Source organism: Octopus sinensis, linkage group LG27 (assembly GCF_006345805.1).
Source record: "Octopus sinensis linkage group LG27, ASM634580v1, whole genome shotgun sequence".
In the NCBI taxonomy this organism is placed as follows: domain Eukaryota; kingdom Metazoa; phylum Mollusca; class Cephalopoda; order Octopoda; family Octopodidae; genus Octopus; species Octopus sinensis.
In genome coordinates, this window is record NC_043023.1 from 14,643,754 (window position 1) to 14,666,104 (window position 22,351).

Consider the following 22,351-nt stretch of genomic DNA (forward strand, 5'->3'; position numbering starts at 1 on the left):
GGTCTGTGGGTAGACCGCTCTTACGTTACAAGGATGTTTGCAAAAGGGACATGAAGGCCTGCAACATCAATATTAGCGGTTGGGAAGCAATTGCCAGCAACCGTGGAGATTGGGGACGTACCGTAAAAGAGGGAATACAAAGGAGTGACAGAGAGAGAGGAGAAATGGAAAGACAAGAAAAGAAGTCAACAAGAAACTATGACACTACAACCAGCCAGGAACAGTCTTCGCTACATTTGCAGTACCTGCCAGAGGGAGTGTTTGTCCAGGATAGGACTACACAGCCACAGCAGGAAATGTATCAGGACATGAAATGTAAAAGCCGGACTGGACTATTTTATGCGCAACTCCATTGTCTCCCGAGACAACAACGATGCCAACCATATATGTTTTATACCATTTATTCTTTTGAATAATATCAGTGGAATTTTTGAAACATGTGTCCAAAGTAAAAGTATTTGATTTATACCTGCGTTAAACCCCTTTTATTTATTTATTTATATATATATCATCATCATCCCATCATCCCTGCTGGCATGAGTTGGATAGGTTTGATAGGGGTTGTTAGTTAGGTAGAAGACTGTACTAGGCTTCAATATCTGTTTTGGCATGGTTTTTAGGGCTGGATGCCTTTTGTAACACCAAACACTCTGCACAGTGGACTAAGTGCTTTTTACGTGACACCAGCACAGGCGAGGTCAATTTTGTTATGGTTTTTACAGCTGGATGCCCTTCCTAACACTGACCACCCAGCAGAGTGGACTTAGTCCTTTTTACATGGCACAAGCACAGACGAGGTCAATCTTGGCAAGGTTTTTACAGCTGGATGCCCTTCCTAACACCAGCCACCCCATAGAGTGGATTGAGTGCTTTTTACATGATACCAGCATAGGTGAGGTCAGTTTTGGCATGATTTTTAAAGCTTGATGCTCTTCCAAATGCCAACCATTTAACAGTGTGGACTGGATGCTTGTTAATGTGGCGCCAGCACCAGCAGGGTCACCAAGTAACTTGCAAACCAAGAAATCTTTGAGAGGAGAGGGGCCTTTAGAGGAGGTGATCTTGTGTTAGATGATGGAAGGCTAGAGTGTGACAGAGAGGCAGAAACAGGTCTCTTGCTACAGAGGGGGTACATGATTACCTGACGAAAAGAAAGAGAGGAAATTGATAAACTAAGACTCTTTGAATGTTTCTTTTTTGCAGAAGAGTAAAAACAGTCAGATCTCGGCGTCCACGACGACATTCTCGTCCTCGTCTTCATCAATATCAAAAGTACCGAATACGCCAACAAAACAAGTTGTCAGGTGAGTCACCACGCGTTTTCTATCTCTGCCTCCATAAATTCTTGTCTCCTTTCTTCTCTCTCTCTCTCTCTCTCCACACACACACACACACACTCACACACACGTTATGCAATTGCATCTAATGCCTGTGCATTGTACCCTGCTTCATCTACTTGCAGCAATGCAACCATATCTAATTCTATAAGCAGCAACCACTTGGCAACGCCACCAACGACAACACCACCACCACAGACGCCATATGCAGCAGCAGCCGGAGGTCAGCAGTCCAACTGTGCCGGTAAGTGGACACATTGTTTCCATTCTTTCACCACCATCATTCGTCGTCGTCGTCGTCGTCGTCGTTTAACGTCCGTTCTCCATGCTAGCATGGGTTGGACGGTTCGACCGGGGTTCTGGGAAGCCAGAAGGCTGCACCAGGCTCCAGTCTAATTTGGCAATGTTTCAACAGCTGGATGCCCTTCCTAACGCCAACCACTCCGTGAGTGTAGTGGGTGCTTTTTACGTGCCACCTGCACAGGTGCCAGGCGGGGCTGGCAACGGCCACGGTCGGATTGGTGTATTTTATGTGCCACCGGCACGGAAGCCAGTCGAGGCGGTGCTGGCATCGGCCACGAGTCGGATAGTGCTTTTTACGTACCACCAGACCAGGGATCCTGGCTGGTTCAATTCGATTTCGATTTCGCTTGCCCCAACATGTCTTTATTATTATTAACCCTTTAGTGTTCGCTAAAATTAATCCTTTTTTATCCACATTGTTTTGAACTAATCAGGCATTATCTTGTAGCTATGAGATTTTGATGAGGTAGTTGTTAATTTTTAAAGCGATATTGTAGGGTTGGTGTGAGAGACCAGATCTGGCCAGTTTGAACATAAAACAGGCAGAATACTTTTGGCCGGATATGGCCGGTTTAATTGCTAAAGGGTTAAAGATATTCTAGTTGTATCCTGGGTATGACAAACTGCATCAGGTGGTGAAACTCCAGCTGGGGAGCGTGGAGTCACTCCTTAACTACCATTAACCCTGGGTTCATTCTGACCTGGAACAGTTGTACCTGTCAAGGTCCCATCTATGAGTTAACCCTTTAGTATTAACATTATTCTGCCAAAATTAATCCTTTTTATCCACATTGTTTTGAACTAATCAGTCATTAATCTTGTAGCTATGAGATTTTGATGAGGTAGCTGTTCATTTTTAAAGCGATATTGTAGGGTTGGTGTGAGAGACCAGATCTGGCCAGTTTGAACATAAAACAGGTTGAAAAATTTTGGCCGGATATGGCCGGTTTAAATGCTAAAGGGTTAAGGCTGTGAGCTGGCAGAATTGTTAGCACACCGGGCTAAATACTTTGCGGTATTTCATCCATCTTCATGTTCTGAGTTCAAATTCCGCCAAGGTCAACTTTGCCTTTTATTCTTTTGGGGTCAATAAAATAAGCACCAGTTAAACACAGGGGTCAGTGTAATCAACTAGTCCCCTCCCACCAAATTTCAGGCCTTCTGCTTTAGTATAAAGGATTATTATTATTATTATTATTATTGAGTGAGAGAGCAGTGCATGCCATCAAAGTGACACAGGGGTAAAATATACGAAGCCCAGTATACCCATCATGACTACTCGTCTGATAAGGGTACACTAGGCACATGCATCACAACAATATGTGCGCGACATGGTGATTTCATATCAAGACAAACAATGCATGACCTTGCAGGTGGGGCCCAGTTAGAATTTTCTTCTGGTCAAGTAACCCATCCCACTCAAAAGGTCCCTGAATAAGGGTTGTTTAAGGATGTTGAACGAAACACCCATGTTCCCTAAGGTGAATTATTCAAACCCCAAAGAATCCTTCTCAATACATGGCTATGATGCTCCCCCACTACTTCTGCTCTTGATCAGAGATGCACATATCGACAGCCACCAAGGGACATTTTCAACTGGTTAAGGTCAAACAACTGACAAGCAAATCTGTGGTATTGAGCAGAATATTTGCTGTAGCCCATCTTTTATACCAAGACAAAACATGTACGTGACAACACTTCCAATCAGTTAAGATCAGTTATTATTATTATTATTATTAAGGTGGTGAGCTGGCTGAATGCTTAGTGGCATTTTGTCCGTCTTTACATTCAAATTCCGCTGAGGTCAGCTTTACCTTTCTTCCTTTTGGGGTCAATAAAATAAGCACCACTTAAAAACTGGAGGTCAATATAATTGACTAGCCTCCTCACCTCAAATTTCAGGTCTTGTTCCTACAACAGAAAGGATTATTATTATTATTAATATTATTATTATGCCAGCGCCACCTTGACTGGCGTCTGTGCTAGTGACACGTTAAAAGCACCAACCAATCATGGCCGTTTGCCAGCCACCTCTGGCCCCTGTACCAACTACACTCTTGTAGTGGTTGGCGTTAGGAAGGGCATCCAGCTATAGAAACACTGCCAGATCAGACCCCGGCCGAACCGCCCAACCCATACTAGCTTTTCACCACACAGCCATGAATTATAGATTTTCACAGTATATATTGACTGAAGAAACTAGTCTAATATTGGGGCATATAACCCCATGACGGATAAAAATGGGTATTAGGACATGTAGGATTGAACCCAACTTTTATTTTTGTGATGTGTGTGCTTGTGAAGGAGGTCAACAGGGTGACGTGTATAGCATGTGGGGTGAGAGATAGTAAGGTTGATTTGAGAAATACATACAGCAGTTAACCCATTGTATCTTTTTGGAGAGGCCTTTCACATAGGGTAGACTGACTGTGGACAGTTTATTGGCTTCATCCGCTCTCTTCTTCATAATTGGAGTGGACAGTATACTTTTGGAGTCATCATCATCATTGTTCGACCGTGGTCAAGACAATGGAATTTACCATGCTACGCCAGACTTCACGGTCCATCATAGCATTACGGAGGTCCTGTTGCTGGATGCCTGTATCCCTGGAGATTACATCAGGGTAGGAGAGTGTGCGCCCTCTGGTATTGCGAGTAGATGGCTTCCAGAGGAGAAGAGTAGAAATTACCTCTTTTTCAGCTCTACAACAATGTCCAGCAAACTGGACTCTCCTACCTTTCACAAGAGATGACACAGGTGGTAGTTTCCCATATATTTGCATTTTGGTTGGATGGTAACTCCACGAGAGATTTTGAGCTCTCATAAGGAGGTGAGTGTAGGTTCCATCCAACCGCCTCTCAAGCTTCTTTGATAACGTCCAGGTTTCTGAGTCATATAGTAGAATTGGTTCGAATGTGGCTTTGAAGATTTCAAGTTTGAAGTCTCTACTTAGATTTGATGACCAGATCTTATGCATGTCATTACAGGCTGACCAGGCCATACCCTTTCTAGTTAGAAAATCTTTTTCAGATGATGAAGTTCCATCCAACTGCCTCTCAAGCTTCTTTGATAACGTCCAGGTTTCTGAGCCATATAGTAGAATTGGTTCGACTTTGACTTTGAAGATTTCAAGTTTGAAGTCTCTACTTAGATTTGATGACCAGATCTTATGCATATCATTACAGGCTGACCAGGCCATATCCTTTCTAGTTAGAAAGTCTTTTCCAGATGATGATATGTATGACCCAAGATATTTGTAATCAGAAACCATATTTAACCCTTTAGTGTTCTGATTATTCTATCAAACATAATGCTAATTGATTCACATTGATTTGATTTAATCATGCATTATCTCATATCTTCAAGATTTTGATGGTGTAATTACCTAATGTAGAATAACATTGTAGGGTAGGTGTGAGAGCCTGGATCTGGTCAGTTTGAACATAAAACAGATTAAATATTTTGGCTGGATATGGCCGGTTTAAATACTAAAGGGTTATGGGCACATTGTTGAGAGTAGTAGTTGTTGCTTAACAGATCGTTATTGAGCTTGATGGTGTGTCTTTGTGGTGTGTGTCACGATCGCTACTTATATTCTTTGCACGGCGTTGGTGTACAAAGTGCAAGGTTTTCTAATTTCAGAGGTGAAGAACCAGCTGAACTCCAGCGACCAGTCATCTGTGAGTAGTTCCAGCAACAACAGCGCCAACAGCTCGTTAGTGCAGACGTCCGCAGCCAATTTAACATCTGTAACGACTGTGTCCAACAACGTCAGCACGGCGAACTTCGTTGGCAACGCGTCGTCCGTGGCGCAGCAGGGCATGCCGCGAGGCACGCCGTCACCCCTTCCAATGGCCTCCATGCCTGTCAGTTCAGGAACGCTCATCACATCTCTCTCGTCGTCGGCAGCAGCCTCCCTGGCGATGATCTCTTGCTCGTCGTCAACGGCAACGGTGAACACCACCACTACCAACAGCAGCAGCAACATGTGTATTAGCAGTGTGACCCCCAGCGCCAGCCTTCCTGCTGCAAAGTCCGACCTAGTCGTCATACTTAACGGTCCGGTGAACAACACTAGGCCTTCGCTGAACAAGGTACGTTCTTTTAAATTCTTTGTTTTCTACATTACTTTCATCCTTAAAAATGGAGGTGCATAGCTTAATGGTTAGGGGTGTTGGACTCATGAGCATAAGATAGCAGTTTCAATTCTGTCACCGGGCGATGCGTTGTGTTGATATTGTTCCAGTCCACTCGGCTGGCAAATACTATTATTCCTTACATTATTTACATTCGACGGATATTTGTCCTCATCTTGTTTGTTGTTAACACGTTTCGGCTGATATACCCTCCAGCCTTCATCAGGTGTCTTGGCGAAATTTCAAACCTGGGTTCTCATTCTTAAGGTATTTTTCAATATTATTATTCAGGTCAATGCCTGGAATCGAACTTAGAATCTTGGGGTTAGTAACCTGCACTCTTAACCACCATGCCATATACCCGTGGGTATATTATTTACATTTGACAGATATTTGTCCTCATCTTGTTTGTTGTTAACACGTTTCGGCTGATATACCCTCCAGCCTTCATCAGGTGTCTTGGCGAAATTTCAAACCTGGGTTCTCATTCCTAAGGTATTTTTTGATATTATTATTCAGGTCAATGCCTGGAATCGAACTTAGAATCTTGGGGTTAGTAACCTGCACTCTTAACCACCATGCCATATACCCGTGGGTATATTATTTACATTCGACAGATATTTGTCCTCATCTTGTTTGTTGTTAACACGTTTCGGCTGATATACCCTCCAGCCTTCATCAGGTGTCTTGGCGAAATTTCAAACCTGGGTTCTCATTCCTAAGGTATTTTTTGATATTATTATTCAGGTCAATGCCTGGAATCGAACTTAGAATCTTGGGGTTAGTAACCTGCACTCTTAACCACCATGCCATATACCTGTGGGCATATTATTTACATTCGACGGATATTTGTCCTCATCTTGTTTGTTGTTAACACAACATTTCGGCTGATATACCCTCCAGCCTTCATCGGGTGTCTTGGAGAAATTTCAAACCTGGGTTCTCATTCCTAAGGTATTTTTCAATGTTGTTGCTGTTGTTTCCTAGCAACAGCAACAACCTTTGTTAGGGCATCCTTCTAAGAGAAGGCAACTCAGGTAACTGGGATAACTCCGACATAAAACCTGCGGCTCAGTGGTTACCGATGTTGTTGACTTGTTCTTTTCGGATTATGGCTGCTGTTGCTTAGTGAGTGGGATTGACTCAGTGCACAGCCCCTAAAGTCCAACCCCTCCTCATCATGGTAAGGGGGTGAAACGGGAGTATCAGAGCTATGCCGTCGGAGACTTTGGTTTCTGGTAGGGCCACCCACGGTGGATTGTTCTGACAGCCAGCGGTATCAGGGCTGCACCCGGCTAACGGGGCTCTGGTGAACAGAAGCGTCTGATCCGGCAACCGGCGGCTTCAACCCGTCCTGTCCCTGCGTCTGTGGAAAATCTACGGCAAACAAGACGTTCTCCCAACAGGGATATACTTGCGGCTGGGGACTGCTAGTGAACTTCCTATTCTCAAGATCCTTAAAAAATTCCTCTTCACCGCTGGAATAAGGAGTGGTTGGAGATCACGCGGTCGTTAGCCTCAAATCGCCAGGCCTGGTCTGCGTTTGTGAGAGATGCAGCATTGAGGATGAATGAAGCCAGCTCAACCCACCCCGGGTGAATGCTGTCTCAAGTCAAGAAGTCAAGACAAGACTAGCATATGTACAACAACCTCCTAAGCAGACAGAGTGCAGATATGAATAGCATATGGGGACCAGTATTAAGGAAGGATTGGAAAATATTAGATTTATAAGCCCTAAAAATTCACTTCATAATTGCCCATGGACATATGGCATAGTGGTTAAGAGCGTGGGCTACTAACCCCAAGATTCCTACAACTTTATCCCATGTCTTCCTGGGTCTACCTCTTCCACAGGTTCCCTCCACAGAGATCAGCATTTTATATATATATATATATAATTGATACAAATTATATAACACTCTTATATAGATTTTATCCTTAAATTTAATTTACATATATAAAGTGTTTTTATATATATATATATATATATATATATGACGATGATAGAATTTTGAAAAGTTTTTATTTTGGGGATCTGTCCCCTACTTAGAGAATATAATACCAGTAGTTTTGGAGATTCCATTTATTCATTTTTTTAATGTTGGGACAGGTTGGACAGAAAAAAAAAGATGAATATATAAATAAGACTGTTTTTTTTTCTTTGATTTTTCAGCTTCAAACACCTTTCCAGCATTTGAACCCCTCTCCAACTGCTGACCCTACAAATAGATATGTAAGTAGGAACACAGCTTGTCATTGTTTTTTTGTTTAACCCTTTTGGGACCAAACTGTCTAAAACCAGCCCTGGTTCTTTCATACAAATTCTTGTTTTAACCCTTTCGTTACCAACCCGGCTGAAACCGGCTCTGGCTCTTTAGTACAAATGTCTGGTTTTCAAAAGTTCTGAATTAAAACCTTCCACCAAATCTTAGTCACAATTTATGTCCCTAACTCCAGCTTAATGATAACGACGTAATTTTACTTAATTCTTTGTTATATTTAACATAATTGGAAGAAACACTGAGCATCTCAAAATAAATTCAGTAACGAAAGGGTTAAACTGATCAAAATTACAATCTTCCATTAAATTTCTCATATCAATTTATGTCCCAAACACCAGCTTAATAATGACAAAGTTATTTTACTAAATTCTTCAATATTTTCGAAATTTAATTGAAACAAAAGTAGTGCATTTCTGCAGAAGCATGGCAACTAAAGGGTTAATCTGTTAGCAGCTTCAATAGAGTATTAGGTGGGGGTTGGCAAAGGAAGGGCATCCAGCTGTAGAAAACTTGCTACATAAATAGTGTTAGTGTGTGTACATATATACATAAATATATATATGGGGCTACAAGCTATAGTAACATCCACCCTTAGGGGTTAGCCATATTTAGATGGCAAATATACTTCACGTTGTCGTGCAGTTACTATCTATACCGCGTTCAGAGATTTATTATTGCTTGTTTACGCTTTTTCGAGATCAGTGACTTTTCGTCACTGGAAAAAGGATATATGTATTTGCATTGGGACCCCTTCGCATCGAAGACCGGTGATTGTCGTGCGCTGATGATGGGTAAATACCCAGAAACCTGGGTCCGTGCGTATCACGTCAGGTCGATGATGGGAAGTATGGCTTCCCTTTGCAAATACTGATAGGGCACAGAAAGTGTGTCAATAGCCAGCTGGAGAAGATGTTCTCCTGGGGCTACAAGCTTCAGTAGCATCCACCCTAAGTGGATAGCCACATTTAAGTGGCAAAAATGTGAACATGTCGTGCAGTTACTGTTTATACCTTGCTCAGAGATTTATTATTGCTTATGTGTGTATATATATATATATATATATATATATATATAATATATATATATATATAATATATATATATATAGGGAGAATTCAAAAAAAAAAAAAAGAAACAGATGATGAAGACAGGTGGTGTAGACAACAAACAGATGTATTAGTACAAAAAGCTCAGGAAGTGAAAAAGGCTTTAATGTTTTGAGCCTACGCTCTTCCGCAGAAAGGAACACAGAAAGAAAATAAAGAATGTGTAGTGGCTAGCGATCTGTCATGGGGAATGCTGGACAGAGGGGTCACACAGCAGAGCTAGGAGGAAGGGGATAGAGAAAGAGAGATTAAAATAAAAGATGAAAAGCAACAAAACAGGAAAGTGGAAATTATAAATTTTCTGTCTCATGAATTTCTGATAGGAAATTCCTTACATGTCTATCTAACATGTAAATCTTTGTAATTCCTATTAGCAAATGAAACATGTGTAATGGTGGATAAATAATACCAAGAAAAAATTTCTGTTTTCCTGTTTCATTATGCAATAACTCTGCAAATAATATTTCCATAATTTGCGATTGCAATATGAATTTAGACTAACATACAGCAGCAACTAAGACTACATATGGGATTGTAATCTCTGTATATATAAACAGCAAAATGTCTGTGTATGTGTGTGTGTGTGCATGTCCTTTATACAAATGCACAATTTTTCAGTTAGAGGGCTCGCACTTTCTATGGTCATTCAAAGCCGTCCAAGGGTGGTCATGCACATCTTTACATTTCTCCAGTCACCCTGCAAAGGCATTAAAAAATCAATAGAAGTGACTTCTTTTGTGAATTTTCTATCCAAAACCCAATCAAAATGCCCAAAACTTGATATGTCAATTGAATGCCAGCTAGCTGTATGTGATTGGTCAGAGATTTGGACAGTACTCACGTGTATGTGCGCACGCATGCAGCTGTATATGCATGCACTAGCACTATGACCTGGCATTGCTGGGTCATAGTGCTAGTAATGGAATAACCAGATGTGCTTTTTGAAGAAATACCGGGGATTTACTCTAACTACCTGCAATAATATATGTGTGTGTGTGTGTATAAAGTAGTGGCTTTGTGGTAAGTAGCTTGCTTACCAAGCACATGGTTGTGGGTTCAGTCCCACTGCGTGGCACCTTGGGCAAGTCTCTTCTGCTATAGCCTCGAGCCAACCAAAGCCTTGTGAGTGGATTTGGTAGACAGAAACTGAAAGAAGCCCATTACTCAGTGGTTTGGCATAAGAGACCAATAGAATAAGTACTAGGCTTACAAAGAATAAGTCCTGGGGTCGATTTGCTCGACTAAAGGTGGTGCTCCAGCATGGCCACAGTCAAATGACTGAAATGAATAAAAGAGTAATGGTAGATATCACTTATACACACATCCATATATATATATATATATATAATAATAATAATATTAGGGAGTATATCCAAACTTACAGGGAAAAATTAGATTTAGGATTAAATCAAATTTCACAGTATAAATGTAAAATATGAATTAGAGATAAAACCACTATTAGGCAACACAAAAAGTGATAGATATAAGCCAATACATAAATAACAAAAAATAAATATAATATATATGTAAGATATAAAATTTAAAATTAAAATTATTAAAATTTTGAATTTTTAAATTTATAATTTTTACTTTTTTTTATTAACTAACGAAAAAGTATAAAAAAAATTAAATATAATATAAGTTGCCTAATAGTAGTTTTATCTCTAATTTATATATATAAAGTTTATGTATTTGTTCTGTAAGATTCTTGATGTGAAACTGTGTTTTGAAACAAATATTGTTATATTTGGTGGGAGGGGTGGTCATTTTTTTCTCTCCCTAGTACAAATAGTATGTGTATGTTTATTAGTAAAAAAGAAAAGAGTGACCATCCTCCAATATAACAATATATATTATATGCATTTATATGTCGACCATCATGGATCTTATTTTTGTCCATCCTTCATCTGTTTAGATCTCTGACTCACTGTCCTCCCTCAAGTCAATAGCACAACAGGCTGTGATGAGTGCTGGTCTGGAGAATCACATACCTACATCTGATTCAGTCACACCCGATAACCAAGGTACGTCAACAACATATTTCTATCTGGCTGGCTCTCTCTCAATTCGTCTATCCATCTCTTTGTTCATCTCTCTATCCATAACTATCTGTCTATCTCATCATGCATTTCTATCCATCTCCACCTATCCATCTATTTATCTATCTATCTGCAGGTTTATTGATGCAGACAAGAAAAGTAGGACTCAAAACATGATTATATATATTTATTTAGTTATACAAGATAAGAAAATGGAGAAATACATCTAAATCAAATATCAATTACCAGATAATACCCAATCACATACTTTATTAAACCACCACATAAGAGACTAGTCTCTTATGTGGTGGTTTAATAAAGTATGTGATTGAGTATTATCTGGTAATTGATATTTGATTTAGATGTATTTCTCCATTTTCTTATCTTGTATTAGTAATTTGTGGTAAATCATTTTACCTTTGCCCATATAATACAGTAAATGAATTGATTGCATCGCAATCAACATTTATGTATTAACTTTGTTGGGTACTTCACTAGCAGTATATTGGATACATGTTATCCCATGGAGGGTTGCATTTACAACCCCGATCTCAATTTGTATCTATTTATTTAGTTATATATTTTTTTATTTAGTAGAAGCAACAGAGTGACTCAAGGGATGGGAGTTTCGTGTGTTAGCACTTTATCTGTGCTAATGTACAAAACTCTTGTCTTTTGTTGCTTCTGCTAAATATTAATAAAAATATATGTGTAGATTTGTGTGTGCATATGTATATATGTGTATATAATGTATGCTGTGTGTATATATATATATGCTGTATATGTGTGTGTGTGTGTGTAACGCGGAGTAGATGAAACCATGGCGACTGAAGAAGGGGAATTTTCCTTGCGTTATTTGTCCTGTACTCTATTTTTTCGTTGTTTAAGAAAAATGTCCAGTTCCTTGGTTTTGTGTTTATGTTTTCGTTTCTCATTGTTTTTGACGTTTTTTTTTTGGTGTCCTGTACCCATATATGCATGTATATATACATATGTTTTATTTATTAATTTGTTATTACATGACAGAACGCACGCATCCATATCTAAGTAAGTTTGTTCTTAATATATATATATATATATATATATATATATACAGTGATTGTTTCTTATCAGGAACAAAACGTTTAATAGGACTGCTATAGAAGTGCTCAATTAAATGAGACAAATATATTAAACTATGGTTGCAGAACAAACAAATACAGGGTCATCCACATAACATTTCATATCTCAAACATCACATAATGCTTTTTCTTTCACATAGAATATACATGCATAAAATCACAGAAAATGAAACATAACTCATCAGTACAAACATATAAGAAAATGCAAGAAAAATGTGTGAATACAGTTCATCACGGTTAAAAGTTAATACTTTAGCGATTAAGAAATATATATTTTTTTAAAAACATTACAACATCTAGAATAATAAATACGTAAAAATATAAAGTAATATATAAATATATAGATATATAAAAAAATATATAAAAGTACATATATATAGGAAGCATATAAATAATTAATATATAATATATAAGGTAAGATATTATACATGTATAATGTGATGTTATACATGTATATTCTATGTGAAAGAAAAAGCATTATGTGATGTTTGAGATATGAAATGTTATGTGGATGACCTTGTATTTGTTTGTTCTGCAACCACAGTTTAATACATACATACATATATATATACACACACACACACACACATACGGCATATTATTCATACACACAGCATACATCGAATCAAATTTGATGACTGGCATCCATGCTAGTGGATCGCTAAGAACACCATCTGACCATGATAGTTGTCAGAGCGGCTAACGGGCTTCTGTGTCAGTGGCACGTAAAAAGCACCATTTGAGCGTGTTATTACCAGCGTCGCCTTACTGGCACGTGAAAAAACATTTGAGTGAGGTCGTTGCCTGTGCCACTGGACTGGCTCCTGTGCAGGTGGCACGTAAAAAACACCATTTGAGTGTGGCCATTGCCAGTACCGCCTGACTGGCCCTCGTGCTGGTGGCACGTAAAAGCACCCACTACACGTTGATGATGATATATATATATATATATATTATATATATATATATATATATATATATAATATATATATATATATATACAGTGATTGTTTCTTATCAGGAACAAAACGTTTAATAGGACTGCTATAGAAGTGCTCAATTAAATGAGACAAATATATTAAACTATGGTTGCAGAACAAACAAATACAGGGTCATCCACATAACATTTCATATCTCAAACATCACATAATGCTTTTTCTTTCACATAGAATATACATGTATAACATCACGGAAGATGAAACATAACTCATCAGTACAAGCATATAAGAAAATGCAAGAAAGATGTGTGAATACAGTTCATCACGGTTAAAAGTTAATACTTTAGCGATTAAGAAATATATATTTTTTTTAAAAACATTACAACATCTAGAATAATAAATACGTAAAAATATAAAGTAATATATAAATATATAGATATATAAAAAAATATATAAAAGTACATATATATAGGAAGCATATAAATAATTAATATATAATATATATATATATAATATATATATATATAATATATAAGGTAAGATATTATACATGTATAATGTGAAAGAAAAAGCATTATGTGATGTTTGAGATATGAAATGTTATGTGGATGACCTGTATTTGTTTGTTCTGCAACCATAGTTTAATACATACATACATATATATACACACACACACACACATACGGCATATTATTCATACACACAGCATACATCGAATCAAATTTGATGACTGGCATCCATGCTAGTGGATCGCTAAGAACACCATCTGACCATGATAGTTGTCAGAGCGGCTAACGGGCTTCTGTGTCAGTGGCACATAAAAAGCACCATTTGAGCGTGTTATTACCAGCGTCGCCTTACTGGCACGTGAAAAAACATTTGAGTGAGGTCGTTGCCTGTGCCACTGGACTGGCTCCTGTGCAGGTGGCACGTAAAAAACACCATTTGAGTGTGGCCATTGCCAGTACCGCCTGACTGGCCCTCGTGCTGGTGGCACGTAAAAGCACCCACTACACGTTGATGATGATATATATATATATATATATATAATATATATATATATCATCATTTAACGTCCGTTTTCCATGCTAGCATTGGTTGCACGGTTTGACTGGGGTCTGGGAAGCCAGGAGGCTGCACCAGGCACCAGTCTGATCTGGTAGAGTATCTACAGCTGGATGCCCTTCCTAACACCAACCACTCCGTGAGTGTAGTGGGTGCTTTTTACATGCCATCGGCACAGGAGGCTGGCCACGGTCAGTTGGTGGTTTTTACGTGTCACCGGCACGGAAGCCAGTCAAGGCAGCGCTGGCATCAGCCACCACGTTCGGATGGGGCTTTTTACGTGCCACCGGCACGGGTATCACAACTACAATTTCTATTTGATTTTCATTTTGATGTTGATGTACTTGACTTAATAGGTCTCCCCAAATATATATATATGCTGTGTGTGTGTGTGTGTATACATATACATACATATATATATAAATATATATATATATATACTAGCAGTATCGCCCGGCGTTGCTCAGGTTTGTAAGGGAAATAACTATAAAGCATTTTTAGAGAGTTATAGCCAAAAAATAGCAAAAAAATGGGGGGGAATGATGGTAAATTTTTTTTGAGAGTTAAAAAAGGTGGAGTTGCGTCCCCTAGACGGTCTGTGGTTTGGGTTTCTGATTCTCGACCCCATGTCGAATTTATCGATTTTTTTCAGAACTGGGGTAACTTTTCAAAATTTTCGCTGCGTTAGTTTTGAATTATGACATTGGGCTATGTGTGTGTCAAGTTTCATCAGAATCGGTTGAAAGCCGTAGTCAGAGTGAGGGTACGAGAAAACAGACACACAGAAAACGCACAGACAAACTGCCGTTTATATATAGAGATATATATATATATATATATATGCTGTGTATGTATATGTGCATATATGTATGTATATATTCTGTGTCTGTGTATACTGCATTTTTAATTATATATATGTTTTGTATGTGTGTCTGTATATGCATATATTGTGTTCATGTATATATATGTGTGTGTATGTGTTTACATGCAGTGTGCCTCTTATGTGTGTGCACATATGTGAGGCTCAGTTGGCCCGTCACCTGCGTCCCTATCTAAGTCCGTGTGTCTGGTTCCGTTTCAGTAATATTTGAGAACGCCACCTCAACGGGGAGCACGACGCAGGCAGCAACACAACAACACAACGTGACGTCGCAGGAGAGTGCCATGGCACCGCAGACGACAACCATCCATTTAAATCCTATATTAGGAGTGGCACCATTGGGGCCTTCACCGCTGACCAAGGAGAATTACTATCAACTGACCATGCTCGAGGCTGCTTTCAACCATCTACCACACCCTTCAGATTCTGAAAGGTTACGGTAAGGATCATTCCGCGGGCCCCTGGCCCCAAAAAGAGCTCTGTGGCTCCACCATTCCTTCTACCTTTGATCTTAATCTCTCTCTCTCTCTCTTTCTCTCTGTGTACTCCACTTTGTCTCTCTCTCTCTTATTTGCTTACTCTCTGTGTCTGCTACTCTCTCACTCACTCACTTTCTTTCTCTCTCTCTCATTCTTTACCTCTGTCTACTTCCCTCTCTCTCATTTGCTTTTTCTCTGTCTGCTACTCTCTCCTACTTTACTGCTGTCTACTACTCACTCACTCACAGTCTCTCTCTCTCTACCTCTGAATGCTACTCATTTTCTCTCTCCCCTTCCCTCTGTCTACTCTTCTCTGTACCTGCTACTCTCATTCACTCACTTCTTCTCTTTACCTCTGTCTACTCCTCTCTCTGTCTTTCTCTCTCTACCTACTCCACTCTGCTACTCTCTACTCACTCACTTTCTCTCTCTCTCTCTCTCTCTCTCACTCTTTACCTCTATCTACTCCTCTCTCACTCATTTGCTTTTTCTCTATCTGCTACTCTTTACTACTGTCTGCTACTCTCTCACTCACTCACTTTTTCTCTTTACCTCTGTCTACTGCTCACTCTGTCTCATTTGCTTTTTCTCTCTCTCTCCCCTTCCCTCTATCTACTCCACTCTGCTACTATCTGAATCACTTACTCCCTCTCTCTCTTTACCTCTGTCTACTCCCCTCTCTCTGTCTCATTTGCTTTTTCTCTGTGTCTTCTACTCTCACTTTCTCTCTCCCTTTGACTACTCCTCTCTGTCTCTGCTACTCTCTCACTAACTCACTTTCTCTCATTACCACAGTCTACTCACTCTCTCTGTCCACCTCCCTCTGTTTCACTGTCTGTCTACCTCTTTCACTCTCTCTCTCTCTCTACCTCTGGCACCATTGGGGCCTTCACTGCTGACCAAGGAGAATTACTATCAACTGACCATGCTTGAAGCTGCTTTCAACCATCTACCACACCCTTCAGATTCTGAAAAGTTACAGTAAGGATCACATCGTTGCCCCCACTCCCATAAAGAGTACTGTTGCTTCACCATTCCTTCTGGCTATGAATTTAGTCTTTCTCTCTCTCTCTCTCTCTCTCTCTCTCTCTCTCTCTTTACCTCTGTCTACTCCTCTCTCTCTCTCTCTCTCATTTGCTTTCTGTCTCTGTCTTTTACTCTCTCTCTCTCTCTCCTTCATGCTGTTCTCACTCTTTCTTTCTTTCTTTCTACTGCTGCCTCTTTCTATCTTCCTCTTTCATTCTCTACTTCTTTGTCTCTTTCTCTCTGTCTAACTCTCTCTCTCTCTTTTCCTATATATAACTTTTGGAAACATTCTTTCATGCTAAGAGTTGCTGAAGTATGGAACAAACTGCCGGCATCAGTTGTTAGTTGTTGGAGCACTGCATCCTTCAAAACTTCCATGCTTCCTGAGATTCGCCAACACTACACCCGATTTTCTCCCCTCCATACACACGCAAGCATGTATCTGACTCATACACTGTTCACTTTCCAGACTTTTGTACATTACTGCATATACTTTATATGCACTTTCTGACAAGTCGTGGTGCACCTGAGCACTATATACAATAATTTCATTATTATTATAGAACAATCAAGGGAAATACCTTTATCATTGGTATATAAATATATGCTCCCTTGATTTTAAACCAGATTAATAAGGACCAACAGATGAAACACCTGGCCCTTAAGTCATTCTGTAACTTTTTCCCAGTGTTAAAGAAAACCATACCTTATATATAAGGCGAGGGGCTTTCTCCGTCCGGGTTGCAGATCCGTGGAATAAGCTGCCGGACGAGATAGTGAAGATGCCGACGACTGCTCGCTTCAAAGTCTCTCTTGACCAGAAATGGCCTGAACTCTTTGTATGACCACCCTCCCTGTACATAACTCCATGTCCCCCTACATGGCCTTGCTTTTTGAGCCAAAAAATTAACTTAACTTATAAGCACTGGAGTTGGTTTGTTTATATCCATGTAACTTAGTTTGGCGTAAGAGACTGGTAGGCTGCGGGGTCACTCCGAAAAGCTCTTTCTGCGACGATTTCATCTCAATCGAAGGAGAGGGGCTTTCTCCGTCCGGGTTGTGGATCCGTAGAATAAGCTGCCAGACGAGATAGTGAAGATGCCGACGACTGCTCGGTTCAAAGTCTCTCTTGACCAGAAATGGCCTGAACTCTTTGCATGACCACCCTCCCTGTACATAACTCCCTGTCCCCCTACATGGCCTTCCTTTTTGCTTTTTGAGCCAAAAAATTAACTTAACTATTTCTTTCATTTCAGGCTGTACCTGCCGCGGAACCCTTGCCAGACCCCGTCGTACTACCCCCAGATTCCTCCACAACATGCTGACACTGTAGAATTTTTTCAACGGCTGTCCACAGAGACATTATTCTTCATTTTTTATTACATGGAGGTGAGTCCCCACCCTCCTCCTTATTTTTTCGTTCCCCTCCTTGATGCTGTGACACTATACGGAAAGGGTTGGAGTAGAGTAAGGGCCTGTTGTTGTTGTTGCTGCTGACGTTGTCTAGCCCCTATTCAATCCTTGTCCAATAGACATGATTAACCCTTTGGTGTTTGCATTATTCTGCCAAAGATAATCCTTTTTTATCCACATTGTTTTGAACTAATCCTGCATTATCTTGTAGCTGTGAGATTCTGATGAGGTAGCTGTTAATTTTTAAAGCGATATTGTAGGGTTGGTGTGAGAGACCAGATCTGGCCAGTTTGAACATAAAACAGGCAGAATACTTTTGGCCGGATATGGCCGGTTTAAATGCTAAAGGGGTTAAATGGATTTTTGTAAGGATAGCTTGAGCTCCCTAGCAGCAGTGAAAGCAATCAATCTAGAAGGAAAACTCCAAAACTAATACCCTCTTAAACAATGGAGGCCTCCTAGAAATAACAGCTAAATTGCCCTCAAATCACACCTTTGTGTCTTAGGATCATCATCATGATCATTTAGTGTCCATTGTCCATGCAAGCATGGATTGGACAGTTTGACCAGGGCTGGTAAGGTGAAGGGCTGCACCAGACTCGAGTCTGATTTGACAGTTTCTGTGGTTGGATGCCCTTCCTAACACCAACCACTCCAGGAGTGTAATGGGTGCTTTGCCAGTTGCATGAGACCAGTGTCCTCCACGGCTAGGATTTCACTTGATGGTCTACCTTCTCAAGCACAGCATATTGCCAAAGGTCTTGGTCGTTTGCCATTGCCTCTGTGAGGCCCAACGCTTGAAACATGCTTTTTACTGACACCTACAAAGGCCACAACCATGATTTCACTTGGCTTGACAGGTCTTCTGAAGCATTAAACAATGGTGATGTGCTAGAAATAACAGCCAAATCTCCCTCAAATCATGCTCTATTGATTTAGGATGCATTAAACGGTGTAGACCTGCCAGTAATAACAGTCAGATCTCCCTCAAATTACACCTTTGTGTCTTAGAAAATACTAATCAATGTAGACCTAGACCTGCTAGAAATAACAGCCAAATCTCCCTCAAATCATGCTCTATTGATTTATGATGCATTAAACAATATAGACCTGCCAGTAATAACAGTCAGATCTCCCTCAAATTACACCTTAGTGTTTTGAGATATATTAAACTGTGTAGATCTGTTAGAAATAACAGCCAAATCTCCTTCAGATCACACCTTAGTGTCTTAGAAAATACTAAACATGTAGACCTAGAGCTGCTAGAAATAACAGCCAAATCACCCTCAGATCACTCTATATGTTTTAAGATACATTAAACAGTGTAGACCTGCTAGAAATAACAGCCAAATCACCCTCAGATCACTCTATGTCTTAAGATACATTAAACAGTGTAGACCTGCTAGAAATAACAGCCAAATCTCCTTCAGATCACACCTTTGTGTCTTAGAAAATACTAAACAATATAGACCTAGACCTGCTAGGAATAACAGCCAAATCACCCTCAGATCACTCTCTATGTCTTAAGATACATTAAACAGTGTAGACCTGCCAGAAATGACAGCTTAATCTCCCTCAAATCTCTTCTTTTTGTCTTGGAATACATTAAACCACATAGACATGCTAGAAATAACAGCCAAGTCTCCTTCAAATTATACCCTACTGTCTTAAAAAAACTATATCCCTTCTCTCTGCTATATCCAGGACACCTTTCATCTTAACCAGGGGATTTCAACCATTTTTTTTTTTTTATCTAGGGATCCCTTTGATTACCATTTTATTCCGGTTGACGCTCATAGCTATTCAGAGTTTAAAAACTAGTTTTATAGATACTTTCAAAATTTCTATTTTGTTTTTCACATATTAACTTTTGTAGGTTGAACTATGTAAAATGTTAGAGAAAGAAACCTGGCACTTTCTTGAAATACATACATCTACAGCAAAACTTTTTCAAGGACCCTTAAAATACTACTGCAGATCCTCAATTTATTCTTTTGCTTGTCTGGAACTCCCTTTGATTATTATTTTATTCTGGTGGACCCCCATAGCCATTTGGTATTTAAAAACTAATTTTTAAAGAAGCTTCTTTCAAAATTCCTATTTCGTTTTTCACACATTAACTTGTCTAAGATGAACTATGAAAAATGTTAGAGAAAGAAATCTAGCTGCTTCTTGCAATACATACATTTAAAGCAAAATTTTTTCACAGGTCTGTGAAGTACTATTCCGGACCCTCAATTTACTATTTTGAATGTGTGGATCTCCTTTGATTACTTATTCCGGGTCGTTCCCCCCCCCCCGCTAGCCATTCGATGTTTGAAAACTAATTTTATAGATGCTTCATTCAAAATTCCTATTTTGTTTTTCAATTAACTTTTGTAGGTTGAACTATGTAAAACATTTGAGAAAGGAACCTAGATGTTTCTTGCAGTACATTCCAATTCATAGATCTGAAGCAGGGATTCTCAACCATTTTTTATCCAAGGAGCCCTCTGATTACTTTCTTATTCTTGGGAACTCCATAGCTTTTCAATGTTTAAAAACTAATTTTATAGAATCTTCTTTCAAACTTCCTATTTTGTTTTTCACACATTAACTTTTGTAGGTTTCAACTATGTAAAATGTTAGAGAAAGAAACCAGGCCGTTCCTTGAAATACATTCATCTAAAAAAAAAAATTTTTTCATGAACCCTTAAAATACTGCTGTCGATCCCCAACTTTAATATTTTGCTTATGTGGACGCCCTTTGATTGCTATTCTATTCTGGTGGATCCGCCCCTAGACATTCCATGTTTAAAAACTAATTTTGTAATTCTTTGTTTTTTACTCGTTAACCTGTGTAGGTTAAACTGTGAAAAATGTTAGAGAAAGGAATTTAGCTGTTTCTAGCAATACATACCTATACATACATCTAAAACAAAATTTTTTTCATTGACCCTTAAAATACTATTGTGGATCCCCAATCATTTTATTTCATGGACCCTAGTTGAGAACCACTAATCCAGACCCTTTTTTTCTCGGTAACCTTTAAATTACTATTACTAGTACCCCGCACACTTCCTCTCACATCTTTCCACTTTCCAAGATACCTTTCTGCAGCCCTTTGCTAAAACCCCTTTTCGCTATTGTCCGCAGGGTACAAAAGCTCAATATTTGGCAGCAAAAGCCCTGAAGAAGCAGTCTTGGAGATTCCACACCAAATATATGATGTGGTTCCAGAGACATGAGGAGCCAAAAACCATCACAGAAGATTATGAACAGGTAAACTTCTCACCTGCTTCCCTTTTACTGTTCACCAATCTGAGTATCACTTGTCTATCTCTCTCTCCATCTGTGTATTTGTCTATCTTTCTGTCTGTCTCTCTAACTCTGTCTGTTTGTATATCTAGCTTTCTATCTCTCTGTCTTTCTGTCTGTCCATCTTTCTATCTGTCCATCTTTCTATCTGTCTATCTTTCTATCTGTCTGTCTGTCTGTTAGTTAGTATGTATGTTTGTATGCATGTGTGCATCAACATATGTCATTTTGAGTTACATCTCTTCCAACTTTGTGGCATTTTTTGTAAGAAATTAATGGCAAACGTAGCCCTCCACATCACTCAATTTATCTGACACTGCATCAGTCTCAGCAATATTATGAAATAAAAAAAAATACACATGAAAACCAATACTGATGTGGGAAATCAAATAAGATACATGTGAAGATTTGTGCAAACTATTTATTAAAAAAGAAGCAAATAAAAAGAATTTTTCTTTTAGTTAATTCACACATCTTGGAACCATTTACTGACATAAGTTAAGCTATGCCTGTATATGTATATATATATCATCATCATCATTGTTTAACATCTGTTTTCCATGATATATATATATATATATATATATTATTTATATTTATTATCATCATTTAGCGTCCGCTTTCCATGCTAGCATGGGTTGGACGGTTCAACTGGGGTCTGGGAAGCCAGAAGGTTGCACCAGGCCCGGTCTGATCAGGCAATGTTTCTACGGCTGGATGCCCTTCCTAACACCAACCACTCCATGAGTGTAGTGGGTGCTTTTTTATGTGCCAGACGAGGCTGGCAAACGGCCACGATCGGATGTTGCTTTTTACGTGCCACCGGCAATGCGGTCATATATAAGGATCTACCCTAAGTTCAATCTTGTTCATAGATTGAACACACTGAAAGTACATAATCTGTTGTCAACAATCTCTTGATTGATAAG

At 39.3% G+C, this 22,351-nt stretch overlaps 1 protein-coding gene across 3 annotated transcripts in view; it reads left to right on the top strand.

Moving 5' to 3' along the window:
* Positions 1 to 22,351, top strand: part of LOC115225098 (CCR4-NOT transcription complex subunit 3) — a 100,016-nt gene that overhangs the window by 71,965 nt on the left and 5,700 nt on the right. For 2 of the 3 annotated variants that reach the window (XM_036514407.1, XM_036514408.1), the window contains exons 11-18: positions 1,204 to 1,304; positions 1,463 to 1,581; positions 5,263 to 5,735; positions 7,951 to 8,010; positions 11,080 to 11,188; positions 15,409 to 15,646; positions 17,969 to 18,101; positions 21,261 to 21,386. In XM_036514407.1, coding sequence (XP_036370300.1) covers positions 1,204 to 1,304; positions 1,463 to 1,581; positions 5,263 to 5,735; positions 7,951 to 8,010; positions 11,080 to 11,188; positions 15,409 to 15,646; positions 17,969 to 18,101; positions 21,261 to 21,386 — 1,359 coding nt within the window. The remainder of the gene's footprint in view (positions 1 to 1,203; positions 1,305 to 1,462; positions 1,582 to 5,262; positions 5,736 to 7,950; positions 8,011 to 11,079; positions 11,189 to 15,408; positions 15,647 to 17,968; positions 18,102 to 21,260; positions 21,387 to 22,351) is intronic. The other variant, XM_029796026.2, reaches the window with a different exon arrangement.